This window comes from Somniosus microcephalus, chromosome 19 (genome assembly GCF_052327205.1).
Source record: "Somniosus microcephalus isolate GS21.2 chromosome 19, FLI_Smic_1.0, whole genome shotgun sequence".
NCBI classification, from domain to species: domain Eukaryota; kingdom Metazoa; phylum Chordata; class Chondrichthyes; order Squaliformes; family Somniosidae; genus Somniosus; species Somniosus microcephalus.
Genome location: NC_141005.1, coordinates 26,999,661 through 27,012,265, shown reverse-complemented (window position 1 = coordinate 27,012,265; position 12,605 = coordinate 26,999,661). Strand labels below are relative to the sequence as shown.

Below are 12,605 nucleotides of genomic sequence, written 5' to 3'. Positions count from 1 at the left end.
CGATGCATCCGACTTCGCCCTAGCCGCTACCCTTAACCAGGAGGGGAGACCGGTGGCCTTCTTCTCAAGGACCCTACAGGGCCCTGAGATCCGACACTCTTCGGTCGAGAAGGAGGCCCAGGCAATTGTGGAGGCTGTACGACGCTGGAGGCATTACCTTGCAGGCAAACGATTTACCCTCCTCACCGACCAGCGTTCGGTCGCTTTTATGTTTAATAACAAGCTGAGGGGCAAAATCAAGAACGACAAGATCTTGAGGTGGAGAATCGAGCTCTCCACCTGTGATTATGATATCTTGTACCGGCCTGGTAAGCTGAACGAACCCCCTGATGCTCTATCACGAATTGCATGCGCCAACGCGCAAATTGATAGACTTCAGACCCTCCACAACGACCTCTGCCACCCCGGGGTCACCAGACTTCACCACTTCATTAAGGCCCGCAACCTGCCCTACTCCATCGAGGAGGTCAGGACCGTGACCAGGAACTGCCAGACCTGTGCCGAGTGCAAACCGCATTTCTTTAGGCCGGACAGAACAAGCCTGATCAAGGCCACCCGCCCCTTCGAGCGCTTGAGCATCGATTTTAAGGGGCCCCTCCCGTCCTCTGACCGTAATGTGTACTTCCTCAACATTGTTGATGAGTACTCCCGTTTCCCCTTTGCCTTCCCCTGCCCAGACATGACCAGTACCACGGTCATTAAATGCCTGAACGACCTCTTCGCCTTGTTCGGGTTCCCAAGCTACATACATAGCGACCGGGGCTCCTCCTTCATGAGCAAGGAACTCCGTCAGTTCCTACTAGCGAGAGGTATCGCTACAAGCAGGACCACCAGCTACAACCCCCGAGGGAACGGCCAGGTGGAAAGAGAGAACGCGACTGTATGGAAGGCCGTCCTCTTAGCCTTAAAGTCTAAGGGCCTCCCAACCTCTCGCTGGCAGGAAGTCCTCCCGGCAGCGCTGCATTCCATCCGGTCACTACTTTGCACTGCCATTAACACCACCCCCCATGAACGAATGTTTGTTTTCCCTAGGAAGTCGACTACGGGAACCACGCTACCCACCTGGCTGACCTCTCCGGGGCCCGTCTTGCTGCGAAAGCACGTGAGGGCCCATAAAACGGACCCCCTGGTCGAGAGGGTGGACCTCCTGCACGCCAACCCCCAGTACGCCTATGTGGCATACCCAGACGGGCGGGAGGACACAGTCTCCTTACGAGACCTCGGGCCTTCCGGAGACACCACCCTTACCGCCCCCCCCACCACCCCCCCAACTCCAGCCCAGGTAGACGGCATGCCGGAACCCCACGAGCCTTCGCCGACCACGCAGACACCAGCATTAACACCGGAGAATGCAACACCGCCGCTGCGACGATCAGAAAGGCTTACGAGGCCTCCGGACAGACTGACATACCAGAACTGGTAGTACACTTCACCCCGCCGGACTCGAATCTAAACAAGGGGTGAATGTGGTAAACCACTTCTTTAGTTCACTATCGTTACACTATAGTTATCACTGTTATATCGTTACTCTATGGTTATCACTGTTCACACTGTTGTATCACTATACGAGGTCGCCTCTTGTCACGCTGTTATACCTGGGCTGACCACTGCTGACTCCGCCCATGGCCCCACCTACCTGCCCAGGTATAAAGGTGGTCGACTGGCTGGTATTCCTCCTTGTTGGATCCGATCACCCACGAGGGTGGGCTCTGTTATTTAGCCAATAAAAACCTATAGTTACTTTCTTAACTCGTCGCTTTTCATTGGATGAATTGATAGGTATATCACTAGGTTAAGGAAATGGCCATCGATTCCTCCCCTACGGCCACCGCTACCTCTCCCCGCCACCGCTACCCAACTCGATTGCCCTCCTCCCAACCCGATCGCGCCCCTTTCCAGTTCCCTTTACTCACTTAACTGAGAGCTGCTCCTAACATTGCAGTGGCCCGATCTTCCATCCTGCTTCATCAGCGTGCTGCCTGTTACTGTCTGCAGCGCGTCAGCTCAACGGTAGCAAGGCCTAATCTCAGGAGCGCCTCGGGCATCACTATTCAGGCACAGGGCTCAATCCTTGTGCCACCGCATGCCCAATAATGTGCGTGTCTGAATTTCGAGGCCAATGTCTCTTGGAGGTTTGAAGATCAGCCTCATCTTTTTTCAAGATGTCTGGGATCTCCTTCACACAAAACTCTTTAAAAAGCCAGGAGTGTCGCTCAAAGTTGATGACACACTATTACTGTCTGCCAATGAGGGCTGCCTTACATCCTAAATAAATCCTGTTTGTACTCAGTTCCCTTTCTGACCCTGGAAAAGGAAGTTTGTTTTATGCGGAAGGAACTGGAGCTTGATATTTCTTCATATGGTGTACCAGGGAAGCCATTCTTGTATGAAGGATTAACATTCCAGTGAATTAAACAGTCAACATTTTTATTGTATGTCAGCTAGCATCACCCTTCTAAAAACTGTGCGATGTTGATAGTCAATGTAAATAAGAGTTGTAATTGTTCAGGATTGGGAGGAACCTGAGAATCCGTTCAGATCTAGGAGCTGAAGGCAATTCAACCACAGCCAATGCAGTAGGTCTTGGTTGGCTGCTACTAAAAATACAAATGGAAAATACTATGACCAGTGGCAATGATTACTTTTAAGGCCACAAGATTCAGAAAATTTTCTGTAAAATTTTGGTAAAAGAAGAAACTAATAAAATACATGGTGAAGTGTAAGTTCACTGACAAAATGGACCAGAACATTTTTAAATGGGTATATCAACAATAAGGACTGCTGCAAAAAAAAATGGTATGGCTTACAGCAAAGTCCATGAGACTGATATTCCTGTGGTTAGAGCACAGAGAAATCCTATTCCCCAGACACAAAGGTCAGGATAAAGGGGACAGAGACCCATAAACCCTTACATAGTCCCAGGATTTCCAGGGCTTCCTCCAAGAGGCAGTGCAGGGTCTGTGCCTACAAAATGTGTAGGCCAAAATTTTTCAATTAAATGAAGTAGACAAGGGCATTTTCAGCCCTCCTATCTTATTTTCCTATAGTTTCACAAGATCACAACAGATGAGGAGATCACAACAGATGAGGAAGGCCATTCAGCCTAATTGAATTTATCCATCCAGAAAGATCCTAAAGTCCTCAACCCTGCCGCCCCATTGTGGCATCCAATCGATTCTTAAATGATTGAGATTTTTACCTTCACTACTCTACCTATGAATGTAATGTTCTACTCTACCTATAAATAATGTTGATCACTTTTTTATGAAGAATAACTTTCTGGAATCAGTCCTAAAATTACCTTTTATCAGGATGAGCCTGTGTCTCATTACTCAATTTCCACAATTTAATTTGAATTAATATTCTCAAAGTTACATTTCCATTCTCTTAACAATCTTACAAACCTCTAGAAGATCACTTCTCGGACACCTCCTTTAATTGGGCACTACCTTACAGAGCATCTCTGAAGAAAATTATGTTGGGTTTTCCTTCTGGATACCCCTCAGATCAGACAATTTGGGCTGGATTTTGCCAATGGGGTGCTTTTGGAGGCGGGACTCCCACTTGTCGGGTTTCAGTCCCACCTCCATCAACTTCTGGCCAACCCAAGCTATTTTCCCTTGATTGACCGCCCAGCAGGCTTAGCAGGCCAAGTAAGGGAAAGCCGGTTACAGAGAACGTCAGCGTATGACGTTTCATCTGTCAAACATTTTTGACAGATGAATTGTCATCATTTGACAGCTCTGTGAAGCTGTGAAACACCGACATTCGCTGTACTTTGATGAGTTCTTGAATTCAAGACCTCATCAAACCTCTTTCTTTTGCAGAAATTAGACGGTTGCTGCATTGGAGAATGCAACAGCCATCTGTCATCTCTGCCACGGAGGTGCGAGACTCTCCGCATACCCAACTCTTGAAGCCTGCAGGAAGAAACAAAGGTAAGTAAACTTTTTCTAACACTTACCTCACATACTCACCTCTCCACACTTGCACCCATCACTTACCTTCACAGCGCACTTTTGCACCACGCAGACCCCCTACTTGTCTCGGTGACCCTGGCAGGTTTTGGAGCACTTGGGAAGCCCGCCATTGTGTGGGCAAAATGGGGATAATCCTCTTATCTGCCGGTTAACAGGCAGATAAGTGGCACTAATCCCCTTCCCGCCTCCAAGGAGACGGGACCCGGCGTGGGTCGGCTACCCGCCTCCTGGCAAAATGGCATGGAGGCGGGCTGGGGGCGGGTTGGGCACCCGACCCCAAATTCTGCCATTTTCCCAGCAGCCCTGCCTCCAAACCCGCCTCCCCTGGGCTGGCAAAATCCATCCCTTTGAGTGGGGCAGGTAGCAATGCAATCTTTGGGCCTGGAGGCCTATAGAACAGCAGCCAGAAAGCCTACCTGATTTTCAAGCGTAAAGCCCTGCAAGGGTCTGTGTTGGAGGTGCGACCAGGTTACGATAATGAAATGGCCCACCAAATTTGGACATAATGAGGCATGGACTAACGCAGCACACTTTGGGTGTGCTGGGCCTATTATGTACCAAGACCCAGGGCAACAGTGGCCTACACACACAGACCTGGATGAAATAGAGCACCTGACCAAGGTACCCTCGCCATGATGAGAATTTTCAAAGGCGACACTGCTGTTTTTCCCTCTTGAATGGTTGCGTATTCACTTGCATATGACGACTGAATAAATTAGGAAAAAAAACTGATGTTAAGACGGTATGAAACGCACATGAGCTTCACTTTTATGCCTTTTAACACCTGAACCAGTTCCCAACCAGGAGTAATTCTTCATAGGACAAGAACTGAATGTACATGAGCTATTTTTATATTGTATAACCACATTACATAACTTGAACACATATTCTAAGCTGACAGTTCAATGCAGGACAGAAAGAGTGCTGCAGTGTTGGAGATGCCGTCCTACACATGAGACACAGGCCTAGAAATTGGATCATGCCCGAAACGCGGAGTGATCCACGGCAAATGAGTCCGCCAGCTTCATTAGGATAGTAACAGTGAGCTACGGGCGCCAGTTGCAGCCACATAGGCAGCTTAATCAGTCATGGGGGCTGGGGGGAGTGAATTCGGCTGGCTAGGATGCTGACTGAGGGCCTCAACTGAGTCCGGGAGAGAGGCAATCTGGAGAGGGAGCGTGCGGTGTCCAGAAGCAGCCCGTAGTTTTAATGTGGAGCGGGGAGGAACACTCCTGGCTCCTCCCAGTTCCACATTCGGCTAATTTTTTTTTTTAAACTTACCTTTTTGGTGGTGACCTCCTGTAGTCTTTTTCAGGACCGATGGCGAGGCTGCATACAGACTAGGTAATCCCGAACATAGCAGGCCGGATGCCTGCTGTGTTCAAGGTAAACCAATTTTTGATTTGAGTCCTAAAACAGGTGTTAGGTCCCTTATTAGAATATTAAAGGGCCTAATGCATGTTTTAGGAGGTTGCTAAGGATGTCTCTACAGTGCCCAATCCAAAATGGCGTCAGACGTGTTTCCAAATGCTGTTCGGGTGCGGGAGGTTGTCTGCCAAAACTGACCCTCGTTATTCCCCGAGACCCAATATCCTGGTCAACATTTATTCTTCAACTAACACCACCAAAAGAGATTAACTGGTTATTTATTTTGTTTGCTCTTTGTGGGACCTTGCTACGTACAAATTGGCTACTGCATATGCCCACATAATAACGGAGACTACAGTGGTGAAATTGGTCTTTCGCGGTAGCGCAAAACAGAAAATAACAAATCGGCAGCCTGCTTTACACCCCGCCCAATTTTCTTAAATGAAAAAGAAATCGGATGGGGAGTAAAGCGGCTTGCCGGTTCGTTCGCGCCAGTTTTGCACAACTGCCAAATACCAATTTCGTCCCCTACATTTCAAAAGTAATTAATTGTCTGTGAAGCACTTTGGAACATGCCGAGAACCGGAAAGTTCTTTTTTTCCTCTAAAAGAGAAGCTATGTACTATTCAGAACATGTTTACATATAGCATCTACCATTGTACAAACAGTAAATCACAGAAATGAATGTACCTTTCAAACAAATAAAATGAGGAAGATGAATAGCTGTAACAATGTTGCTTTCTGCCACGATATTAAACAATGGACCAGAAAACTCTGATTCCTTTATAACGATAATAGGAGCATAGTCATTCCATGAGCAGTATCTGTAATCAATAGTTATTGCTCTCTTGATTTCCCATCTTAGTCCAGTTATAGAGCATTCATAATAACCTTCATCTGGAAGGAAAATCCTACACAGAAACATAAGTATTCAAAATTTGTAATACAGAATTTAAAATCTGGATAATAATGGCCTTTCGTCATACTTTACCTAAAAAACATGTCTTGCTCAGAGACATCAGGTTTTATCACTGTCCATTTTCTTTTCTCCTTAAGGTGATGGAAATAAAAAGCAAAATGATAGCAACAGATAGTATTGCAAAAAAAGGTAAGGTCTAAAAATAAATTAACTTACATCTTCGTGTCCACATATGGCACAAGAATGTAACCTGTGATGACCAAACTCATGAAATCTGATGATGTTTCCTGTGTGAAAAGGTAAACAAGCTGAAGATTCCAATTGGATTATTTTTCCTATATTAACAATTAGAATGCCTGTTGCATTTCTCTGTTGATTATGTTTTTGAGAGCCAATTAACAGCAAAAAGGAATAGCATGCAAATAAGAAACAGAACATTCTAGTTCTGCAGGACACAAGAGTTGGGAAGACTTCATTATTTATTTTTTCTTCCTATTTTTCAAAAAAGACCTTTCCTAGTAAATCACTACGATGATAAAGAAAATGTAGTTTTAACATTAAATAAATTTACCTTCCTGCGGTTTTAACTAGGGAGCATAATACTTGCTATCCAATTGCTGTAGTATACTCAGTATGTCAGAGAATTTTAAAGTCAGTGTGGCAGAGGCACTTGATAAGGTAAGGGGACTTGAGGCTAAAAGATGCACTAAGCCAGAGAGTATGGGGTCAATTTTAACTCAGGTGCGGGGAATTGTCGGGTTCCCCGAATTTGGTGTTTCCCACACGAATCTAAATGGGTGTGTGAGATTGATGGAATTTTAACTCAATTGGCCAATTGATTTCCAACATGTGGGAACCCTTGGCAAATGAGTATTTCCAGTCTGAAAGTCGCATAATATGACGTCATTATTGCTGCTGCATTTAGGATCTGCAACAAGCCTTGCTTCTTCTGCAGGCTGCCAATCTTTTGGCATTTGCTGATACACTGAGCTGGAAGCAGAATGGCAAGAGAAAGACCGAGGTCTGCACCCCGTTTTGACGACGTTGCCCTGCAGGCTTTAGTGGAGGGAGCAAGAGTTCAGAAGGAGGTGCTCTTCCCTTCATCAGGGAGGAAGGTGCCTCCCCAGCAGACAAAGGCTGCGTGGCTGCAAGTGGCAGAGGAGGTCAACTCCTTATCGGCTACCCGCAGAACCTGGATACAGTGCAGGAAGAGATTTCGTGACCTTCAGCACACTGGAAAAGTGAGTATGAAGTTCCCATCACTCTCAATCTGATCTCCATTGCCTCTCCTCCCCAGCACTCAGCTTTAGCAATCTCTTCCTCCACCACATCCCACTTGACAATGACATCCATGCACCCTTACCCATTCCCTCTCTCTCTATGCTCACATTCACCTAACTATTCGACTATGCAGCCCTCACACTCCCTATCACTCTGATGCTATGAAAACAACTGACAACACACAGGGAGGGCCCTTGGTCTTGCCACCTCACTCCATCTCTGTCTCCTTCTAAGCATCTATGCTATGGATTCTCTACACTCACTCCTTCATTCTCACTCAAACTCCACTTGCCTCCCTCATTGCAGGAAAAGAGAGCTCACAATAAAAGAGAACGAGCGAGGACAGGAGGAGGGCCACCATCAGTAGCCCGCCTCACCCCCAGGGAGGAGGCGGTCCTGGAGATCGTAGGACTGGAGGATGAGGCGCAAGTGGGGGACGGACAGACGGGTGCATCACAGCAAGCTGGTGACAGAATAGTTTTCCATCTCTCTCATTGACATTGCATGAGTCGCTGATAATGATTCTGAAGCTATAACAGATGGACCTATGATCATCTGCAATATGCAATGTGCATGTAACCTTGACCTCACATCTCTAACACTTTCCTTTACTCCCCCACAGGACCATCGAGAGCCCCCGTCCCCACTGTCCAGGGGGAAGAGCCTGAGCTTCCAGACTCCTCAGAGGAATCTGCAACTTCTGAGGGTGCAGCGTCAGCAGAATTCAGCGCACCCAGCACCAGCGCAGACACTCACACATCGGTGGGACCTTCGGGACATAGAGTAGTGTTGTCACCTGGTGTATCACAGCTCACAAGTGAGCATCAGCAGATTGTGGAGACAGGGATAGCAGTGGAGAGTGCTAGTCGGAGGGCGCAGGGCTCTGCCAGCTCGGCTCAACTGCATGTCAACCCTCTGCCTCTGGGTCCATCCATAAGATCAGCAGGGCTGGAACTCCAGGAACAAATGCAGGAGTCTCTGGCAGGTTTTGTCTCCAGGGTCGATGTGAGTGTGGAGCGAATGGAGGAGTCCATAGCGAACATGAGCAGAGCCTTTGTGGAGTCACTGGCGCATGAACGCATCACCATGGAAAGGATGGCAACCTCCATGGAGGAGATAAGTCGCCAGTGTGTGGAAAACATGGTGAGTGTTCATAATAGAATGACATCTCTTGAGGAGCGATGGGCATCAATTAAACAGAGAAACCAGGCCTTCATGGAAGTCCTTCTGAGTAGGACTGCCAGTGCAGATACGGGTCCCCATGGCCCCCTGATGTGCAGCAAGGTGCTCTCAAGCCACTTCCAAGGGCTGGCCCCTTCTGGCCTGTGCAGCTTCAGGTGGGTGAGCAGCAGCCTGGCGCTCCTGCTGTTGTTCCTGGTTCTGCTGGTGCCACAGCTGGTGTTCGAGCTCATCTAATGCCCAGAAGGGAAGGAAATAAATGGCTCCCATGCTTCTGGTATATGCCTCCATTGAGGAAGCGCTGAGTGAAGGTGGCGAGCGGGGTTTCCCAGGAGATCACATTGGAGATGTGTGTGAGGCTCCAACCTTCCACAGGTGTGGTTAAGCCTGGTAAAAGTTGCCCCAGGCCTGAAACAACAAAGTCCTGCCACCTGCAAATGATGACTGATCAAATCTCCTCTTTAATGGTTGACCTGCAGCTGATAGTCAGCAAGCCAATAGTGCTCACGCCAGGTTTCACAGGCGTGATCCCCACCAGGCGTGTTTTACGTGGGAAAAGGGTTAAAAATGCAAGGGCTTGTTAAAATGGCATTATAAAGGCCAATTATTGGTGATTAAGGGCCTTAAAGACCAGTCCCGCCTGTTGGAGGCGGGACTGATTCGGGACCATCAGACACGCCTGGGTTAAAATGGCTCGGGGTCGGGAACCAGGCGGGGGGTCCCGACCCCCAGTTTTTACAATTTTAACCCCCCACACGCCTCAAAGCCCACCTCACGGCTGAGTTAAAATCGACCCCTATGTATCCTAAGATCCCAAAAGAGGTCAAGGAGGAAATTTGTGGGTTAAATGAGTACCTGCATGAAGGAACCACTGGGAACTGATAAGATTCCACAGGGTTGGAACATGCAAACATCATACGTATATACTTAAAAAGAGCAACAAATCTTAACACAAACAACTGCTGGCCAAATAACTCGGCAAACTAAATCCATCAATTTCTGCAAAATTATTCAAAACTGGTTACCACTTAGGCCCATAGTGCAGTATTTCTGTATTTTTGCTCCTCGCAGTTCACATCTCCTTTAAAAATATCACTAAGAATATTTGATAAGTCCAGAAATAACCTACCTGATTCTCTCCACGAAATGCTGCCTTCAAATTCTACAGGAGGGTTCCAATCTAAGATGCATTTTAAAAAGTACTTTTAGGTGGCCACAAGACAGAAAACAAGAAGATTACGTTTGCTTTCATCTTAAATGTAGCACATAACTTTATTCCTCAATGTCCCTTGTGGTAAACCACTGTTAACCCTGTACATGTCTGTGTGGTAAACCACTGTTAACTCTGTACAAGTCCGGGCATGTCTCCACCCCTGGCTCCACCCCTAAGCCCGGGTATAAAGGTGACTCACCACCCTTCCCCCGGGAGCTCTTAGGATGGATTCACTAGCAGAGGCATGCTCCAGTTCTTAGTCAATAAAAGCCTACTTCATATAAGTCCATCTCGTAGTCTTTGGTGTTGTTGATAGCGCATCATCCCTTAAAATAGTTCATGCTTAAAATGAAATAATACAGTAAGTTGGGCCAAAGGTCTGTGCCCTTTCCGACAGGAGTTATCCTAAATTGGCTTTTAACTAGGACTTAACAAGCTAAACTCAACTTGCTATTAAAACCTGTTAATGTTAATTAATTAATAGAAAGCAATGCCAAATTTTGGGAAAGACTGAAAGCGCACAAATTCTCCATTAACTTGAACAGTAATAAAGACTTGTCGTTAACACTCAACTTTTGTGAGCAGTCACTCGAGTGCAGCAATGAATTTGAGCCCTTTCTTCTGTGTGCTACTTGTCAATATGGGGAAATTGTCTGGACCGTAATCTCTACCTGCTCACTGTATATAACTTATAAACAAAATACAGTCGTTGAAATTTTGATGATTACCTGCTGATGTACCTTTGGGAAATTTGCCTGCAACTATAACAAAGAAATAGAATAGATTGTGAGGTACTGGTCACAATTCAACACTAACTGACCAGTAATTAAATAAATATTTCTTTTATTGGCATAAATCCTAATTGACAGTGATAAAAATCACTCATGCTTATTTTACTGCCTCACTATCGTTTAACTAGAATCCTAATCTTTCGATCTCCTTCATTGCTAAAGCTTTTGTGGAATTTATTACTTCTTGGATAAAAGGCTACCATATACATTTTTTAGATATTGATCTGTTAAAATATTCGACAGCAAACATCAATGCTGAACATAACAGCACAAACAATAAAATATTTCACCACGAACACCACAGTTGCTTCAGAACACAAATTATAGATAATTGGAATTATCTGCTTTTAAATATGCAGTTAAAACAATTACCTACCTTATACAGTTTTCTTCATTCTTCAGTAGGATGCATCCTTTAAACACAATGAGGTTGAACTATGTTGATCAATGTTATGGGAAAACCACATGGCGGGCAATATTAAAAAAGAGTATATTGGAACAAATTCTACTTTATGGACTTTCAGCAAGACCTGCTGGAATGGCTGAAAAAAGTGAAAATAAAAAGAGGAAAGTCAACCTTTCCTGGGTTGTTGAGGGAAGTAAGGGTAGAAATTGCAGAGGTGCTGGCCACATTCTCCCAATCCTCCTTAGATACAGGGTGGTGCCACAGGACTGGAGCATTGCAAATGTTAAATCCATGTTCAAAAAAGGGGAGGATAAACCTGGTAATTACAGGCCAGTCAGTTTAACGTCGGTGGTGAGTAAGTTTTTAGAAGCAATAATCCAGGAGAAAATTAACAGCCACTTGGACAAGCATGGACTAATAAAGGAAAGCCAGCACAGATCTGGTAAGGGCAAATCATGTTTGACTAACTTGATTGAGTTTTTTGATGAGGTAACAGAGAGGGTGGATGAGGGCAGTGCAGTTGATGTTGTGTATATGGACTTTCAAAAGGATTGTGATAAAGTACCACAATACTAGGCTTGTTAGCAAAATTGAAGCCCATGGGATAAAAGGAACAGTAGCAGCATGGATACAAAATTGGCTAAGGGATAGAAAACAGATAGTTGTAGTGAATGGCTGTTTTTCGGACTGGAGGGAGGTATACAGTGGCATTCCCCAAGGTTCAGTAATAGGACCACTGCTGTTTTTGAGATACATTAATGACTTGGACTTGGGGATACAGGGCACAGTTTTGAAATTTGCAGATGACAGGAAAGTTGGAAGTGTAGTAAACAGTGAGGAAGATAGTAATAGACTTCAAAAAGACATAGACAGGCTGGTGGAATGGGTGGACACATAGCAGATGAAATTCAACGCAGAGAAGTGTGAGGTGATACATTTCGGTAGGAAGAATGAGAAGAGACCATACACACTAAGGGCTGAATTTTGCCGGCGCTCAGAGTGCGGGTTTGGAGGCGGGTCCGCTGTCAAAATCAAAATGATTGACAGCGGGCTGGGAGCCTGCTGCGAACCCGCCTTCATGTAAGTTTCCAAAGTGTTGGGTCTGAACAGAACAGGCCCGACACAAAGCGGCGGGGGAGGCATTTAAGATACTTAAATGCTTGTTAAGTGCTTGTTAACAACTATTTTGCTAGCCTTTTTCTATTTTACCACATTTTTAACAGGGTTCACGTCGTTCGGAGATCACGTCAGGTAAGTAGGTCGGGTTCTCTGTCTCCCCATTGCTGTCAATAGGTAACAGCTGCAAAAGTGCAATGAAAGCTACCATTTCACAGCTGGTCACTTTCCAATGTCAGAAGCTTGAGCCTTCAGGACTTGGAAGACACTTTTGAACTGTATGCAGTTTGGAAGTGTTTGAAGTAAACTCTCTATCCATTGTCACCTCCTGGGAGCTAGCTTTCTCACCATT

The 12,605-nt window shown here is 45.9% G+C and overlaps 1 protein-coding gene across 1 annotated transcript in view; it reads right to left on the bottom strand.

Annotated features, from left to right (window-relative positions):
* Positions 1 to 12,605, bottom strand: part of LOC147104262 (uncharacterized) — a 270,460-nt gene that overhangs the window by 209,771 nt on the left and 48,084 nt on the right. Inside the window, exons 3-7 of the mRNA XM_085962175.1 lie at positions 10,669 to 10,701; positions 9,857 to 9,907; positions 6,484 to 6,554; positions 6,340 to 6,398; positions 6,039 to 6,259 (exon numbers count right to left, since the gene is read on the bottom strand). Coding sequence (XP_085818301.1) covers positions 6,039 to 6,259; positions 6,340 to 6,398; positions 6,484 to 6,554; positions 9,857 to 9,907; positions 10,669 to 10,701 — 435 coding nt within the window. The remainder of the gene's footprint in view (positions 1 to 6,038; positions 6,260 to 6,339; positions 6,399 to 6,483; positions 6,555 to 9,856; positions 9,908 to 10,668; positions 10,702 to 12,605) is intronic.